General features: G+C 34.2%; 1 protein-coding gene across 3 annotated transcripts in view; it reads right to left on the bottom strand.

Annotated features, from left to right (window-relative positions):
• Window positions 1-20,489, bottom strand: part of MICU1 (mitochondrial calcium uptake 1) — a 269,066-nt gene that overhangs the window by 150,286 nt on the left and 98,291 nt on the right. For all 3 annotated transcript variants that reach the window (XM_063102252.1, XM_063102253.1, XM_063102254.1), the window contains one exon: window positions 4,804-4,918. In XM_063102252.1, the coding sequence (XP_062958322.1) occupies window positions 4,804-4,918 (115 nt within the window). The remainder of the gene's footprint in view (window positions 1-4,803; window positions 4,919-20,489) is intronic.

Genomic DNA, 20,489 nt, shown 5'->3' with positions numbered 1-20,489 from the left:
GGATACCTGCAGTCCCATGTTCATCACAGCTCTATTTGCAATAGCCAAAATATAGAACCAACCTAAGTGTCCATCAAAGGATGACTGGATATGGACAATGTGGTATATATACACAATGGAATACTACTCAGCCATAAAAATAATGACATTCTGCCATTTGCAGAACGGATGAGTCTGGAGAAAATTATGTTAAGTGAAATAAGCCAAAAAAGGAAAGAGAAATACCACATGTTCTCACTCATAACTGGGTGGAAGGAAAGGAAGGGAGGAAAGGAAGGGAAAAGAAGGAAAGGAAGGGAGGAAAGGAAGGAAGGAAGGAAAGGAAAGAAGGAAGGAAGATAGAAAGAAAGGACCATAACAATATGTTGAACTTTCAGAAGGAGAGAACAAATATAAGGATACTAGAGATGGGGTGACAGAGGGAGGGGATTTGAGGAATGATGAGTTGGGTGTGGGGCATGGGGAAGAACTGCGGTTTATAACAATGAATATGCTAATAACAAAAAATTTTTAAAAAAAATTTTTTTAATAAAAATTTTAAAAACCCAAAACATTTTATGTTTTCATTCTGTTCCTTTTTACAATTCTTTATATATAGTAGATATGTTTGTAGTAAATATCATCACAAACTTCTGATCACTGTGTAGCTTACATTCTAGGTTGGAAATTGGACAATAAACAAGATAAAGAAATAAATTATAGGAGGTAGAAGGGAGGGAGGTTTTGGTGATGGGGAGCAATAATCAGCCACAATGTATATCGACAAAATAAAATTTAAAAAAAAAAAAAAAAAGAAAGAAATTATATAGAATGTTAAATAGTGATAAATGCCAAGAAGAGAAAAATAGAACAAGAAAGGAGTTTAAGAGGTGTTTATGTAAGTGTTGCGGGTGAGATGGGATAAAAGGTGTTCTGAATGTTTCAATTGACCAAGGAAGGCCCATTATCTAAATCACACACAAAGAACAAGAAATTCATGCCACTGCTTATGTAAGCACAAGATATTTCTGCCGAATTGGTTGTTATTCTGAATGTGAGTCCAAGAAACCTCTGTTTAGAAAAATCAAACTTTTAAAAAGTTTCAATAAGAATTAATTCTATTTAATGGGGGAAATTACATAACATGCTTTCTTTAGGAACGCAGCTTCCTTAATTTTATTTGTAGAAGAGATAATTATAAATTGGGAAAGAAAACAAGTGACTTACTTATACAGCTGTTGAATTTATTTTAGACAATATAGTAGTTTCTAAGATACTCTGAGGTTCTAAGTTTCAATCTATTAGGGCAGTAAAATGATAGTAATTTCCTGAACACGACTGAATCCATTAACTTTGAATGAAATAACATGACAGTCCTACATCATCTGGGTGATGCCCTTTGCACTGGTCTACCTGGTTTTCTGTGCCTGCTGCTGTCCACTAGAGTAACAAGTGAATAAATATGCTAATACCCTTTCCCTCGTCCCAAGCCACTCCCCGGCAAAACTTCTGATGCTTAAGGAATTGCATTCCCTCTCACAGGATGACCTGGGAACCATTTAATGTATTTTGACTATAACAATTCCTTGTTATCCACAAGGAAGGAGTTCCACTGAGTGCCTCATTTCCTGTCATCCTAGCAGCAGTTTGAACATGGGAAAGAACTGATCTTGTTTTAATTTCATGCCGTATTCCTCCTTGCCCCCTGTTGCCCGGCTTGTTACATTAAGTAGAAAATGCAGTGTGCCCCATTCAGATCGCCAGGATGCTTGTCCATTACCTATAGGAAAGTCTATGTCCAGCCTTTCCACAGCTCAGCCTTAGAGAAAGAAGAGGCACTAAAGCAAGTTATGGCTTATCATTGCTGAAAATGTGACCACAGCAGTAAATCCAAGTGAGCAGTAGGAGTCCAGATGCTGGGGGTTCAAATCCTGAGTTGTCTTTCTTACTCACTGTAGGACTAAGGGCAAGTTCTTTAACCCTCTGTATGCCTCAATTTCCTCATCTATAAAATGAAGATAACAATAGTAAAAACATTATAGGGTCAATGTGAGGAAAATATATGTCATTGGAGTCCCAAAGGACAGGAAGGGGGATCACAGAAAAAATATCTGAAGAAATAATGGCTGGAATTTTCCCAAATTTGACAAAAAGTATAAATCCACAGGTCTAAAAAGCTAAACCCCAAAACAAGATACATGAGGAAAACTACATCAAGGCACATCATAATAATAAAAAAGAAGAACAACTGCCAAAAACTACACAAATGGTTCTCAACCAGGGATGATACCTCCATATACCCATCTCCTAGGAGACATTTAGCAACTTCTGGAGACATTTTTGCTTGTCATAACTGGGGAAGAGGTAGGCTGTGCTACTGGCACCTCCTGGGTAGAGGTCAGGAATGTTGCTAAACATCCTGCACTGCACAGGATAACCATCACAACAACGAATTATCCTGCCCTAAATATCAGCAGTGCTAAGGTTGAGAAACCCTAAAGGTATACATATAATACAGATTAGGCATCATAAATCCAAAAATCTGAAATGCTCTGAAACTTTTTGAACATTGACATGATGCTCAAAGGAGATGCTCGTTGGAGCATTTAGGATTTCCTGATTTGGGATGCTCAACCAGTAAGTACAAATATAATGCAAATATTTCAAAATATAAAAAAAAAACCCAAATCCTAAACACTTCCAGTCCCAAGCGTTTCTGATAAGGGATACTCAATCAGTAATCGAATGCTTACAACCAGTGATAAAAACAAAATCTTAAAGTCATATTCTTATTATAGTTTCTTTATTCCTGACAAATACAGAAAGTAAATTACATAGTAATGGTAAGCAGTTTTTGTAAATCACTACCACATTCAAACTAAGAGCTGAGCATCAAGAATTAAAGGTGCTGGGACCAGCACAGTTACTTGGAGGGGTTTCTACAACTCAAAGATCAATGTGACTTTTTTTTTTTTTTTTGGTGACTGATCTATATGGGGATCCTAACCCTTGACCTGGGTGTTATCACCACCACACTCTAATCAAGTGAGCTAACCAGCCAGCCCCAATATGACTTTTTTAAACATGCTTTTAAATGGTTGAGTTTAGGAAGCTACACAACATGCCAGGTATTCTGAAGGTTCTATTCTGTGGTTCTTCTGACACTTAGAAAGATATGAAGGTAATAAGCAGTGGATGTAAGCTAAAAATCTCACTTTGGCTTAACAAACATTTACTAGGATTACTTCCATAGTATATACGAAGGTACTTCAAAAAGTTTGTGGAATTGAAAGATAAAACAAATCTTTCCACGAACTTGTAGAAGTGCCCTCATATTATATATCAACGGAATTCTCCAAGTTAGCCTCTTAATTTAATGCAGTACCACTTTATGACACATCATGCCTATCTAATGTAAATTCTGTCCAAAGTCACAAAAGTTTTAGAAATCTCCAATTCTGTCCATTTGTTTAAAAAGATAAGATTTATGAATCTTTTAAAATCAGACATGAAATTACATGTTGTGACAAAATATCAAGAAGAAAAACTAAGACAGATTTCATATATACTACAGGCACTAAAGTAGGTACTTTATATTCATGATCTCATAATCCTTAAATAATCAGCTGAGTTTGGTATTATTGTCATCTTCACTTTATGGACAAAACAGAAGAACACATTCATTGACTTGCCCCAAATCACAAAGCTAACAAAATGGTGGAGGCAGGATTGGATTAAAGTCTGTTTCAAAAACCCATGCACTACCAAAATAAAAACGAACTCTAACAATATACAATTTAAGATCATAAATGTGCTATTCTGGATTTTCATAACAAATCAATGTATATTTTCATTGCTAGAGCACTGGCCCGCCACATGAGTTTATTCAGACACTTTGATGCCCCAAAGTCAGCTGTGGTAAGGCATATTAGTCTATATTTCTTAATTTCCCTGTCAATCCTAACACAGAAGAAATAAGGATAAAAGTGGTCACAGTCATGGCAGGAACTATGTATGCCATTTATAAAAAATTGTCTTGTAGTTTTATCTTCACAGATATCTGAACTGGAGAAGGAGAGGAAGAGATAGTCATTTTTGTTTGATATGTTTCAGACTAAAAAAATTGAGAATCACTTTCAAACCTACAAATCTGAATTCTTTGGTTTACTTCATGTAGATTTTAACAGAATATATACAGAAAGCTATGAAAATACATTTTGTTTGGTTTTTCTGAATGATTAAAAAGAAGGTGAACTAAGAGGAAATAAAATTAAAAACCACTTAAAGTAGCACACTAAACAACAAAGTTGTTTAGCTTAAAAAAATCAGAAATTCATCAGCCCCCTAAAATGAGTCAAATTTGAGTTTTCTGTCTCCAGAAGTATTTCTCCAAGATTAAAAAATGAATATTCAACAAATTTAGGGCAACAGAGCCAATTTTCTTCTTTAGTGGAAGAAATGATAGATCAAAATTTGTTTTACTGGAGAAGTAGTAACATTAATGAAGGCTTATAGGAGTAGGTAATACATGATTCATCTTGACAGAATACAGAGATTCAGATAGTTAAAGGTAGATGTAACTTCATAGTTTTTTTTTTTTTTTTTTTTTTAACTTTTCCTTGATACTTTGGTTTTTCTTTTTCTCCCTGTTTCTCAGGTGGTTCTATATACAAGTTATAAAAAATTCAAAACAAATGAAATTTTATGTAACTTATAACTCATTAATTTCACAAACATGTCCTGTTTTCCCCTCCAATCAATTTATCTCTTTTTACAGTCCTGTATGCTCCCTACAAATGAATAAAAGGAAAAGTTTATACTTACTGGAAAGAACAGTTGTAAGGAAAATGTAGTCTGAAAAGGATATGAGCCCACATTCTCCAAGGGTGTAAAATATACTGCCTTCATCAGCAAATTTTTCTCGTTCCTGGGAAATTTTCTATTAAATGCGTGGATCCCACCGAAAGATAAAAAAGAAGATATAACTGAATTAGAACACAAATAGCAAGAGATGAATCACCGTTTATCTGACAGTTTTATGTTATTTTTCATAAGCATTTCTCCAATGGCCATTCAAAAATCAATGGATCCTTTACAGTTTTCAAGATGATGAAAATTCCAAGACAAAAGATTATTTTTTCATGTCAACACTGGTTTAATATGAACATCAGAAAATAATTTCAATTTTATAACTCCTGCCATTGAACATAAACAGGTCCACTCCAGAACTGGCTTTTCTTCTTTGTCTGAAAAACAATCTACCTTCTACAGAGGTATATAAGGTAGTAAAAAAACAAAACAATCAAAACAAACAAATAAACTAAAAAGAAATAAGCTCTAATTGCCCAAGAAAAACTATATTGCTGGTAATCAGAAATGAAGAATCAAGCAACTATTTCCAAGGCCCAAACAAATGCTCAGGAACACCAATTTTAATTTTTACCTTATGACCCCAAGAATCTTGTTTTTGGAATACAGGACAGTATGCAGAGTAAACAGCATCTCTGACATATAATTCCAATTCGGACAAAAACACCAAGCTTTAGCACAATTTAATTTAATCACATTTACTGTTACCCTAGTAGAGGCTACTAAATTTCAGCTAGTTGATTAAACTGTTTCCTGAAATTTAGCTTTCACTGTAAATATATATTCCTTTTCTTTAATCTATAAATTTCACAAAGAAAATTAATTCTCAGCTTCAGTAATGGCCTGTCTGGCAAGTGGTCTCTTCCTGGGTGTTTAAGCAACCTATCCTGTTTTCTGAATAACCAGCCAAAGCATAAACTTAGTGGTGACATTGAAGATATTTTCAAAAACTGAAAAGGATCCACCAAAGAGTTAGACTTGAAATGAATTATCATAAGTTCTGGATCAACCAAAAAATTTTACGAATTATTTTGAGTATCAAAAACAGAAATAGAAGGTTTTAAGAACCTAAACCAACAAAGCACAAAGTAATAGTGTCATGCAAGCACAAAATAAGAGGCAGCATTGCAGGCATAACTTCAGGAGAAGTATTATGAAAGCTAAACCAACAAGCACCACCACACTAACATCCAGGTATGAAACTATGCAAGGGTTACCTCTGTCTAGTCGAGATCCCATCATACACCACAAAGGAAAGAACACTGGTTAACCAAATGAAAACACAAGTACTACATGAATCATCATGAAGTCAGTTTGCATGATCTTCTTAATAAACTCATTCAAAATAGCCTCTATTGGATATTTGTTTGTAAGAAATGGTAACCATGGACAGGTAAAAATCCATAGTTGAATGCCAACAAAACCGTACTAGGTTTTGATGACAGCTTGTACTTAGGAAAGGGATTCTCTGACTTCACTTGTGGCTGACAGAGGCACGGTACTGCTTGACAGCATTTAGAGATTACTTCTTTGAGCTAACAACAAAAATGAGCACATAGTCTAAAATGTTCTAGTTAAGGTTGGATCTCATACTACACTTCATGTTTTACCAAGAGATTAAACATAAATTTCAGACCAAAAGAAAAAAATTAGAACAGCAAAGCCTTTCACTGGGAAGGTAATATTTAAATTTCCCAAAATGAAAAAAACAAATAGTTATCTTTTTAATATTATCCAAGAAACTGCAAAAGTAAAGCATGTGAATAGGAAAAAATACACAAAATGGCAATAGGCCTCCAAAGGCATACCATTACTAGCCAGAACAATAAATGTGTATGGAAGCTGAATACTTAATAATAATTATGTAATTACTTTATGTGGAGACTGCTGTAAGCAATTAAAATTATATATTGGAAGATAGAAGTTGAGAAATAGACAAAAGTCTAATGACTGAGTAAAATGAGGCAGCTTAGCCAAAGCATACCTAATGTTATTTTTCTCTTTATTTTTTAAAATTTTGGCAGCTGGCTAGTACAGGGATCAAACACTGGACCTTGGTATTATCAGCACCAACTAGCTAACTGGCCAGCCCCCTAATGTTATTTTTCTAGCAATCACCTGGACCACACTGCTGTTCAGAAAATGACAAAAATACAAGTCTAATTTTATTGGTAACTTTTAATTTCGATATAATTTCAAACTCACAGAAAAGTTGAAAGATTAGTATAAGGAAGTACTGTATACTTTTACCCAGATTCACCAACAGTTTACATATTACCCCATTTGCTTCAGCATTTTATAGAGATATATTTTTTCTGTGTAACACTTTGAAAGTTGGAGACATCATGCCCCTTTACACTTAAATTCTTCAGCATAATTTCCTATGAATAAAGACATTCCATTACATACCACGATATAAATTTAATAAAACCAGGAAATTTAATATTGATACACATAGTATTATCTAATCCAGTCCATTTCAAATTTAGTCACTGTCCCAGTAATTTCCTTTAGAGCTGTTTTTTCCCCCAGTCCAGGATGCAGTCCACAATCACAGACTGCATGTAGTTATCATGTCTTTTTAGTCTACATTGTCCTTCTTTATTATTTCCTTTTGAGGTATATTATTTTTGACAGTGGTAAAATTCACAAAAAATCCACCATTTTAACCATATAACCATATAATACGTGGGCTTTTGGGGTTTGGTTCCTTTAATATTTTCTAGGTTCACCCTGGTTGTAACATGAATCAGTACTTACCTCCTTTTTATTAACAAATAATATTCCATTGGATGTACATATCACAATTTGATTATCCATTCATATGAGGGTACTTCAAAAAGTTTGTGGAAAAATGGAATTAAAAGATAATATGAATCTTTCATATTAAAAGATAATGTGAAATTAAAAGATAAGGTGAAACTTTCTGAAGACCCATCGTATGTTGAAGAACATTTGGGTTTTTCCAGCTTTCAGCTATTGTGCATAGTGCCACAATATACGTTCATTTACAAGTATCTGTTTGAATACCTGTTTTCAATTCTTTTGGGCATATAGCTAGGTTTGGAATTGCTGGGTCATATGGTGGCTCTATGTTTAAGTTTTTGAGGAATGCTCAAACTCTTTTCTTTAGTGGCTGAACCATTTACATTACCAAAAGCAATGTAAGAGGGTTCCAATTTTTCCACATCCTCACCAACACTTTTTTTTTTCTTTTTAAAATTATAGCCATCCTCATGGGTGTGAAATGGTATCTCATTGTGGTTTTGATTTACATTTCCCTGTTGCCTAATGATCTCAAGCATCTTTTCATGTGCTTGTTGCCCATTTGTATATCTTCTTTGGAGAAATGTCTATTCAAGTCCTTTGCCCATTTTAAAATTGGCTGTCATTTTGTTGTTGAGATGTAAGAACTCTTTATTCATTCTGGATACTAGAGCATTATCACATATTAGGGTACTTCAAAAAGATCATGAAAAGATTCATACTATTTTTTAATTCTATTTTTCCATGAACTTTCTCATGTATGTTTGCAAATATTTTCTCCGATTTTGTGTTGCCTTTTCTCTCTAGATAATGTCCTAGGATGCATGAAAATTTTTGATATTAGTGAAGACCAACCTAGTCTTTTTTTTTTTTTTTACTGCTGTGCTGTCAATGTTATATCTATCACTGCATTACCAAATCCAAGATCATGAAGATTTGCCCCTATTTTTCTTCTAAGAGTTCCATAGTTTTAGCTCTTATTTTTTAGGTTGTTGATCTATTTTGAATTGATTTTTGTATAAAATGTGAGATAGGTGTCCAACTTCATTCTTTTGTATGTCAATGTACAGTGGACCCCAAACCATTTGTTGAAGAGTCTATGCTTTCAGCACTAAATAGTCCTGGCATACTTGCTGAAAACCAATTGACTATAGATGTGCAGGTTTATTTCTGGACTCTCAATTTTATTCCACTGCCTGTATGTCTATATTTATGCCAGTACCACACTTATGTTTTTTATAATTTTTAAAAATTGTTGTAAAATGCACATAACAAAATTACCAAGTAACCATTTTAAAGTGTAGGTCTCTTAAGCTCTGTTCATTTTTCTTCATTCTTTTTTCTCTCTGCCTCACACTGGAAACCTGAATTGTTTTACTATCTGGCTTTGTGCTGAAGCATCCACACTTTGGTTTCTGACCAATCACATAAACTTTAAAAATATATGACTAGGGCCGAGCCCGTGGCGCACTTGGTAGAGTGCTGCGCTGGGAGCGCGGCGACGCTCCCGCCGTGGGTTCGGATCCTATATAGGACTGACCGGTGCACTCACTGGCTGAGTGCCGGTCACGAAAAAACGACAAAAAATAAATAAATAAAAAAAAATAAAAATATATGACTAAACGGGGCTTGCCGGTTGCTCAGCTGGTTAGAGCACCATGTTATAACACCAATGTCAAAGGTTTAGCTCCCCTTGCAGGCCACCTGCCATCTTTCTCCCTCTCCCTCCATATATATATATATATATATATATATATATATATATATATATATATATGATTAGCTATAGCTAAAGTTGCAGATGCCATGAGGGGCACTGGATCTGGAATTTCCAGACATGATTCAAACTCAGTACTCAGTATGCACAGTGAATCCTAACTAGTTACAGGGTTGATCAAAATAGGGCCAATAATTTTGCCTTCTGGGACTCAACTGGATAAAGCCAAACAGAAAAGTTGTATCTAGAAATTTAATCTCATATTTCTTCTAGTTATGACCCACTTTTCAAGTTCTAAAGTTCAAAATAAACTTTTTCTACCTAATAGTAGTCAATGGACTGTGTGTGCAAAATAAGCCTTGCATATCATCCAGAAACTCAAAACATACCTAGTATACAGAAAATCTGATTATAAACACAGCTTTACTTAAATTAAGATGCCATCCTTTATAAAGCTGTAATCTTTGGGTTATTTTAATCTTACCATTTTTCCATGTTGTTAAAATACACTTCAAAGTCTATCTAAATCCCTCGAGTAATATTTGAGGTTGTACTTCAAAAACAAATTAATGATGATAAGATGCTTCTTCTGGAAAATTCGATTTTGGCATATCATTTCCAAATGACAAACAGCATTTCTACTTAAGGTTGGGATCAGGGTAGGGAGAGGAGGAATGTTAGAAAGAAAGAAAATTCAGCAGTTTTCCCATGCAATTAATGCTCACACTTCGTTATCTAGTTGGTGCATAGATAGATGCCAAAGCCTTGATATCTTAAACAACCACACTATTCCCAATCAAACAGAAAATGTTGCACAGTTAAAATATGTTCTTTCCTGTCCCATATCTGAACTTGTAGAAAGGTAGAATTTTAGGAGATAATGTTAGATAAAAATGAAATTGAGATGTTTCTAATTTAGAGTAGTTTACGATTTTCCCTTCTTCTGACTCAGATTTTTTTCCTAGCTATTCAAAGGTGGCACTGCATTTGAGGCAAATAAACATAAATTACTGTGCAACAAACTGTGGAAGGTGAATGCTTAAGATACTGTAAACTTCACTCTGCCAGAAAGCAATTCTCTTTTCAGTCCCAATTTTAACCACCTTAGCTCTGAGAACAATTCCAAACATCTAGAAGGCAAATGTTTTCCTATTTCATTAACTAGATGGCTTCAGAGAAAATGATACAAATGAAGATGCTTAAAAAAACAAAACAGTGGCAGATGCTTTGATTAAAGCAATAATAAAAATTCAAAAAAGTCTACTGGAATGGCATTAAATTCAAGGAAACAATACAACTTTATTGAAATGATTTCAATCCTTCAGTATATGATGAGTTATTATCAAAACTCTAAAAGAAGAAAATTTTCAACTCTACTATTTTCTATCACATTATGCCTGTACTCCTGCTTCCAAGCAGCTCTGGGTGGGAGAATCTATGTTTAACCATTATTGATTATCTGTTACTTAAATCCAAGAATTTTATTTTGATCTTTGGCCACTCAAATAGATCAGTGCTAAAAAGAACAGTCCTGAGCTCAGCAACAGTCTTAGTTTTAGTCATATGAGTCATAAAGGCTTCCCTATCACTTAACGTAAAAACAATCTAATGTACAGATTTTGAAAAATTTGAAAAAAAGTCAATATATTAATTTCACTTTCTCCCTTTTGGAAAAAAATATTATAAGAAAAAATGTATCATAACAAAAATAAGAGTTGCATTCTGAGGAAGAGTTTCACACTGTTCACACTCTTGATTTACACTGTTCTACTATCACCTCCCAGGAAAACCTTTAGATAAAGAATTTTTAAATCAATTTTGAAACCAAACATTTATAGGTATCCCTTGAACACCACTGACCATTAAAGATATATGAAGAATTAAAAAGTTATACTTTGCATATTCCATGCCAGGCACTGTGTGAGGCACTTTATACTTGCAGTATTTCTTTAAGTCCTCACTGCAACTCTATGCAGTAGATGATAACTATTATCTGCACTGTACAGATAAAAAAAAACCCTCAGGTTTACAGAAATTAAATAGGTTGCCCAAGGTGACAATGCTGTTAAGTGTTAAGAGGGGCCATGGTCTGACTTCAGAGCCCATGTCATGAGCCATTATATGTTACATTGTATGAACTGAACAGGAACACACTGGGTATCTATATTGTTCACATTTCTGAAAATGACGAGGAATGAATATTCTTTTTTTCAATTTTATTTATATTTATTTTTGTGGGATATAGTGTGTTGTTTTAATGCATGGATATACTGCATAATGATTCACATGGTGTAGTTAGCACAGTTTTGTATTTTTGAAGCAAATGTAGTTCACTATTGTAAAATATTAACCTTGAGGCTTAGCTTGTATCACCTAAGTTAACTTGAAGTTGAAGAGGAAAGTCTGAGCCAAGATGAAGGTGCACTTTTTTTAATGCTTTCACTTATTCAAATACATATTTTATTCATTTTCAAAATGTGCATCACTTCAAGAATGTCATATTCTTCATACTCTTCTTAATTAACAAATGTTAGATTCGTGTGCAATTGGAGAAGCTTTGTATTCAAGTTTAGAAATTTTGAAAACGCACTATGCAGAAGACAAATATGCAAAGCAAGAACTATCACACATTCTCTACAACCAAAGATCATCGATAGACATTCAGGCAAAGGCTAGAAGGAGAAATAACTTGGTTGAGTAGCTTTTACGGAACTTTATTTCTGTGAAACTAAAACATGCTATTAGTGTTTGGGCTAAAATAGTAAGAAAAGTGGGAAAAAATCCTCCTATATCAAAGTGAATTTCAAATCTTGTTTTACGATGACAAAGCTAAACATGAAGGTGTTAGAAATGTAATGGCTGGTCACGTTTATGTTTTCAAATAAACAATGATAAGTCAAATGGGTTCGGTTGATCCCAAATTCAAATACAACATAATCTAAAATAAAAATGTATTTAAAGACATTATATTAATAGGAGTCTGAAGATTTGGGACATCTGAGTAAACTATACCCTCCTCTGGGGCACTTGGAGATTACATTACCATTTCTTTCCTTAACTTGAATAATGAAACACATGGGTTAAATCAACATACTTTAGCAATGGTGGAACTCAGAGACTGGAAAGAGACATTATGGATACTCCTCACAGAAATATAATAAGTATTTGACACTATTAAGGAGATGCATCTGAAGAACAGCACTCTATGCTACCAGGATAACAAAATGATTCTGGCCTTTCCACGGGCAGTAGGAACTTAGCATGCAAAGGACAAAGCCCTGCAAGGAAACAAGCAAGATAGGAAGTAACTGCTCATTGACCTTTGGAAGCTTCATGGATTCATGCTAGTGTCATCAAAATGAGTGGCATTTATAGAACCCAATAAAAATAAGCAATTTCCCCACCACCTATTCTAAGAAAAAAACTTATTCACAAGATATCCTTAAGAATACAGTAAAACTTGATTTTAAATCCTTGATCAACCAAAAATATTACCTTCAACAGTGAAAGTTTAAAGAAGACGGGTGCTCTTTTGTCACCCCTGGTGACTCAATGATGCAGATTGTAGAGACCTCCAAGCACTTACCAATTCCTACCTCTCTTCTATACTCCTAACTCTCGAGTAAGAACACCTATCCAAGGCAAGCCTTTTTAAATCTTCAAGCCTTTTTAAAAAATATTAAATTGTTTTTTATTTTTTTAATTGGAATATAGTTGACTGTGCACATCTGTGGGGTACAGCATTGAATATCAATACCTGTGTGCAATATGTGATGTTCAAATCAGGATAATTAGTATATTAAACATTACACAATGTAATTGACTTTTGTGGCCCTTTACCAATTCCTCCCTTACCCTCTACCTCCTTTCCCACCTCTGGTAATCTCAGATCTGTTCTCTTCTTTTGAAAACTCAGTGTATCGTTGTGATTGTTGTATCTGTCTTTCTTTTTTTACTTTAATTTTATTTTAGCTCCCATCTATAAGTGAGGACATATGGTATTTCTCTTTCTGTGTCTGGCTTCTTTTACTTAACATAAATCTTCAAGCCTTAAACCACACAATTATTAAAGGAGAGGAAGAGTTTTTAGCTGCCTTCTACAAACTATCCTGTCATAATTAGAGAACTGGAATTAGAGTGGCTGTTCTCAGTCACAGGTGTGAACATCTCCTCTGATTTATTCTCCTTAGCACTCTGTATGATATTTGTGCCATAGCTATTCTAAAATAAAATCCCCAGGATTAGGAACATTGATAACGGGATCATCAATAAACTATTCTGACATAATTTTTAAAGTATTTGTTGGTTTGTTTCAGAATGCAGTTAAAAGCAAAGATATTTAGGAAGATAACATATTACACTAATAATAGGATGACTGGTTGGGGGTTTGGTAAGGGAACTGCTAAAAATATATCCCACTTTAAAAACAAAGGAGACAGAGAAAAATGTACTGTAAAAATAAAGTGTACCCTGTGCTCTTCTTTAATTATATCATTAATTATTTTCAACCAAAAGGTGTTTCAGTTTAATTTATATTTTTATAATGACTGCCAACATTCAGAAATGCAAGGGTAATTTTTTAAATAAATAAGTTTTAATAATTTATAAACTATAATTGAAGAGGCCAAGCCTTCAAAGATCAATTTAAAAAGTACTTCCTAAGAATGTCCTTGAAAATCTCCTCTGCCAGCCTACAACTATACAAGGATACTTCAAAAAATTCATGGAAAACTTTGAATTCTATTTTTAATTCTATTTTTCCATGAACTTCTGGAAGTACCCTTGTATATTCTTTTCATGATTTTCACCATGTATTTGCTTGTTTTTCTAAGTTAAAGTCATTGATTAGCTTAATAAAGCAAAATAATAGTCTTTCTAAATATTCCGCATCCCTTTTACAATTTGGTGATTAAAACAAAGTTTCTTGACCTTTTCTATAACACCTAATGTTAAAACTTCCTTTTAAATTATGATGGGTACTATATTCTCAAGGACTTGTGCAGTGCTTGAACTGTCATATTAAAAACAAAGATGTTAATTTAAAGTGACAGAAACTAAATCATTCTGAAGGCAGCAGGGGAAGGACATGAGCATGCACTGAACCTTTGTCCTGAAACATTACTATGGATTTTGGAGCATTAATTAATTTAAAGCACATGCTGCTGAGTCAGTACCTGCCAGAAATCCTGATCAGAAGATGAGAAAAAGACAAAAAAAAAAGGGGGGGGGGACATTTTTTGATTATACAAACAAAAACTCTCAAATCAAATATACATATTACAAAACATAACATATAAAGAACCAAGTAAAACCTGTAATAATATCACTGAACACCTGGAAATAGGAAAAAAGGAATATACACAGAAATGTTTTAGATATTATCTGCCAGGCACAAAGAACAAAACAAAAAAACCCCCAACAATTCAATTCCTAACCTCCCCAAAATGAAATGTATAGTTATAGAAAAACTTCATATTTCTGTAAAAAGAAAATACATGATTACCTGATTTTTAAATGACAGAAAGCAAAACTTTCATTTTTTTTCATGTGTAGTCAAAGCATTTCTTTAAGTTCTCCTATAAGGATGTCTGAGTATCATTTCATGGATATAATATTTTTTTAACTTCATAGTAATTAGTTGCTTTGCCACCCATATTAACATTTAGGCAACTAAATCCAGATGAATTCAGAGGATGAGTAACTACTCTAAGGAAGAGTTCAGAATAACTACTTAGAAACAGGTCTCCAAAATAATGTTGCACTAAATAAAGCGCTATCTACAGTGGTAATAAAAACTGATCATCATTGAGGCTGGCATTTGAGGAAGCAGTTTAGATTAGCTAATTTAGCTGGACACCACTCCAAAATATCTTCAAATATCAAGTGGTTTTAAATATGTTTTTTAATAAATAAACTTCATTGGCTGTAAAATAAAATTTGACCTAAACTTACCATTTTTTTCAAATTAAGCTTAGTAGCATTATAAAAGTTCCTGACTGAAAAATAGAGGCTATTAACAATTGACAAGCCTATAGTTGGGATTGATGTGACAGAGGCCCAAAGGATTTTACAGCACAGATGAATGGCTGTGAACACAGGACAGTTCAGATATGAGAAATCAAAGCAAAGGTCTTTCTGCGGTTAGTGGACTAGCTATTTAACCCGGGCCAATTGCTAATTACAGTGATAGAACAAAGAGATTTTTATAGCTGATTTAACTAGGAGGGAAAGAACTATGGCAAGAACAGTTATGCAGAAGGTATGGTACTCTGTAGTATTTCATACAAACCAAGAAAGACTATATGTGACAGCAGATAACTCCTTTCATAAATTGAGTAAAAGGCTTAAAGTCACGCAAAATAGGTACAATTTGCAGAGTCAGATACTTTACACATTGTCCCGATTTTACTGAGAATGTAACTGACACAGAGATTAACTGGTCTCTTACCCAAGGTTACCCATCAACTATGTGGCAGAGCCGATAATTGAATACATGATGTTTATATCCAAAGTCCCCACTCTCTTCATCTTGCTCTATTACACACTAAAAAGAACAGCAATCCATAAGGTTGTAATTTCCACACCCAATTCAGCATATCTTGTAACATCTACTAATCGTTTACACAGCTGTCAAATACCGATGTGCTAAAAATGGAAATGCCTTGGAAAATATTTCAGACATGAAAGCCAGATTTTTTAGGGCAAAGGTGAATAAAAAACTATAGTTGCTAATTTGTGGAGAAAAACCCAAAACTTGAGAAAATGTTTTGAAGGGAATTTAAAGACCTTAGGATGGAAAAGAAGGAAAGTGGAAAAATCTGTAACTAAAAATAAGACAGAAAATTCCAGCAGGTGTCAAAGAACTTCCTAAAATGTTGAATCAGTACCTGAGCTCACTTTAGTAATTTAATTACATTCTAAACTTTTGCTGGTCTAAAGACTGACTACAATGAGCAGCCTTACTCAAATGATGCTACATTTGACACATAACTAATCAATATTTGAAAGAGTAAATAAATTATTTAGTTTATAATAGCAACATTATTTACTACCCTGATTAGAATCAGCAAAGATCCATTTTTCAAACACAGGCATGTCCTGTTTTATTGCGTTTCACTTCTTTGTGCTTCACAGATAGGTACTGTGTTTTTTAGAAATTGAAGTGCTGTGGCAACCGTTCGTCAAACAAGTCTATTGGTGTCAATTTTCCAACAGCATGTGTTCACTTCATGTCTCTGTTTCACATTTTGGTAATTTTTCCAATATTTCAAGCTTTTTCATTATTACTATATCTGTTATGTGATCTGTGATCAGTGATCTTTGATGTTACTATTGTAATTGTTTTGGGGCACCACAAACCATACCCATATAAGACAACAAACTTAACTGATAAATGTTGTATGTGTTCTGACTTCTCCACCAAATGGCCCTTCCAATCTCCTGTCTCTCTCCCTCTACTTGGGCCTCCCTATTCCTTGAGATTCAACAACATTGAAATTAGGACAATTAATAACCCTACAATAGCCTCTAAGTGTTCATGTGAAAGGAAGAGTCGTATGTTTAAAAATCAAAAGCTAGAAATGATTAAGCTTAATGAGGAAGGCATGTCAAAAGCTGAGATACGCCAAAAGCTAGGCAGGCCTCTTGCAACAGCCAAACTGTAAATGCGAAGGAAAAGTTCTTGAAGGAAATTTAAAGTGCTAATCCAGTGAACACACAAATGTTAAGAAATCAAATAGCCTTAATGCTGATATTGAGAAAATTTTAGTGGTGTGGATAGAAGACCAAACCAGTCACAACACTCCCTTAAGCTAAAGCCTAATCCACAGCAAGGCCCTAACTCTGTTCAATTCTGTGGAGGCTGAGAAAGGTGAGGAAGCTGCAGAAGAAAAGTTTGAAGCCAGCAGAGGTGGGTTCACAAGGTTTAAGGAAAGAAACCATCACTATAACATCAAAGTGCAAGGTGAAGCAGCAAGTACTGATGCAGAAGCTGCAGCAGGTTATCCAGATCTGGCTAAAATAATTGATGAAGGTGGCTATGCCAAACAGATTTTCAGTGTAGATGAAATAGCCTTAGATTAACAAAAGATGCCATCTTGAATTTTGCTAGCTAAGAGAGAAGTCAGTGCCTGACAAAGCCGCAAAAGACAGGCTGACTCTCTTGTTAGGGGCTAAAGCAGCTGATGACTTGAAGAGGAAGTCAATGTTCATTTAACATCCCCCAAATCCTAGGGCCCTTAAGAATTATGCTAAAGCTACTTTGCCTGTGCTCTATAAGTGGAACAACAAAGCCTGGATGACAGCGTGTCTGTTTAATAGTACGGTTTACTGACTATTTTAAGCCCACTGTTGAGATCTACTGCTCAGAAAAAAAGATTCCTTTCAAAATAATTACTGCTCATTGACAACGCACCTGGTCACCCAAAAGCTCTGATGGAGATGTACAAGGAGATTAATGTTGTTTTCATGCTTAACAAAACATCTACTCTACAACCCATGGATCAAGGAGTAATTTTGACTCTCAAGCCTTATTATTTAAGAAATACATTTGTAAGGCTATAGCTGCCATAGGTAGTGATTCTTCTGATGGATCTGGGTAAAGTAAATAAAAAACCTTCAGGAAAGTATTCGCCATTCTAAATACCATTAAGAACACTCGTGATTCATGGGAGGAGGTCAAAATATCAGCATGAACATGAATTTGGAAGAAGCTGATTCCAACCCTTACTTTAAGGGGTTCAAGACTTCAGTGGAAGAAGTAACCGCAGATGTGGTAGAGCAAAAGAACTAGAAGTGCAGCCTGAAGATGTGACTGAATTGCTGCACTCTCATGATGAAACTTGAATGGATGAGAAGTTGCTTCTTACGGATGAGCAAGGATAGGATGTTTTGAGATGGATTCTACTCCCCGTGAAGATGCTGTGAACATTGTTGAAATGACAACAAAGGATTTAGAATATTACATAAATTTAGTTGATAAGGCAGCTGCAGGGTTTGAGAGGACTGACTCCCAATTCTGAAAGAAATTCTACTGTGGGTAAAATGCTACCAAATATCATTGCATGCTACAGACAAGTCTTTTGTGAAAGTAAGAGTCAATAGATTCGGCAAACTTCACTGTTGTCTTATATTAAGAAATTGACACAGCCACAGCAACCACCACCCTGATCAGTCAACAGCTGTCAACATCGAGGTGAGACCCTCCACCAGCAATAAGATTATGTCTCGCTGAAGGCTCAGATGATTGTTAGCATTTTTTAGCAATAAAGTATTTTTAATTGAGGTATGTACATTCTTTCCAAGACATAATGCTATTGCACACTTAATAGACTACACTACAGTGTAAACCTAACTTTCATATGCACTGGGAAACCAAAAAAATTGTGTGACTCTATTGCGATATTAACTTTATTGCAGTGGTCTAGACCAAATCTGCAAGATCTCTGGGGTATGCCTGTACAGATGACAGTGCTCATTTAACAGTGATGGCTTCAATACAAAAAAAGACATACCGCTTTTCAAATGCCAACTGGTGTTCATGGTATATGAGAAAATAATGGAGCAAATTATAGTGAAGTTGAAGTTCTGATTTCTCAATTTAGGTATTAAAATTTGCATCTCTCTTATGTTCTTTCTTTAAAATGAAGTGTTAGGTGGTTTCTCAGGTTAATATGCTTTTCTAGCTGTACTTTTATCAAACCAGAAAAAATTAACTTCAACAACTCTTTCCAAAAAGAAAATGAAACATCAAGGGGTTTTTTTGTTTGTTTTTTTGAGCAAACAGCACTAAGTACTAGGTAGTAAAATAAAAGCACTATTTGGTTTTTTTTTTTTTTTTCAGAAGTGACAAAAGCACTATTTGATGAGAGAAATTTCTATCTACAAATAGGTCATATAGACAAATAGCTTAGATATATGAAAGGTGGGGTAGCATAGTGCTGAAGAGGGTGAACTTTGGAGCCAGACTACCAATTTGATATCCTGGCTCTACCAAATACTAGCTGTATGATTTTAGGCTACTTACTTAACTTCCCTGTACCAGATTTTCTTAATTTGTAGGGATCATAAAAATAGATAGCTATCTAAGAGAGTGATTGTGTAGATTAAATGAGTAATTATGTGTAAGCACTTAGAACAGTGCCTGGCACATAATAAACACTCAAAAAGCTTCAACTATTTTCCTTTTTCAAATTATTATTATTGGTCATAATTCCCTCATGAGACAAATACAGTCAAACATTATTCATTTAGAGACTTCACTTTAAACCAGAAAAATAAACCACTGACAACCAATAAGTGAATATCTTAATGAGGTTGTTAAAAAGGGCTAAATTGTCACCCACAAAATAACATGTGACTATGAAATATTTGTGGGGAAGTTCTGGCTTCAAGGAACTGAAATACTGCATTATCTTTATAATCTGTTATACTTTTTTTAAGGTAAGAATTTCTCTATTACAAAAGAAAGAACACAAGTGATACACCTTACTTTAAAGATGGAATTGATAGGGCAAATGAAAACATGGATCACAAGCAAAAACAATAAAATTCTATTTACATATTCATATTTATCAACAAGAAAACCTGACTGAATATATTAATTCACCAAGAATTTGAACTTCACTGCTTTCAAGTCTCCGGAAGCCAAAAGACATGCAGCTAATTAACAATGCAGAGCTATCTATCATAAAAATATTATCACATGCTATCCAAACTTCAGCAGAATTTAAGCAGTTCAAATAAATGTGCAGATTCATCAAATCCTGCCCCATGAGATCTTTAGTCCCCCCATCTCCTAATTTATAGTTCCTTGATCTTTCAATACATTTCACTCATAGAACACAGAAAATCCCTTAATAACTTACTAAGCATGTCAAGGAGTAATAGTATACCTGACCTTATCGCAGACTCTTATTTTATCTGTGATATGAATAATTACAACTCAAACAAAGGACTAAGAGTATTACATTACAGGAAAAAAATGTGTCCATATTCTCCTTAAAGGAAACATTTTTTCCCAAACGGAATGGTATTTTAAAGTTCATTTATCAATATTTTTAAAAGAACTTTTATTTTGTGTGCAATTAACAGCATTTGGTTATATTAAAGCTTTGATTTTTACCTATAGCTTCCATCTGTTTCTCTGCTGATCATATTT

Source organism: Cynocephalus volans, chromosome 7 (assembly GCF_027409185.1).
Source record: "Cynocephalus volans isolate mCynVol1 chromosome 7, mCynVol1.pri, whole genome shotgun sequence".
Classification (NCBI taxonomy): Eukaryota; Metazoa; Chordata; class Mammalia; order Dermoptera; family Cynocephalidae; genus Cynocephalus; species Cynocephalus volans.
The sequence above is the reverse complement of the archived record's forward strand: the minus strand, read 5'-3'. Positions and strand labels throughout refer to the sequence as shown.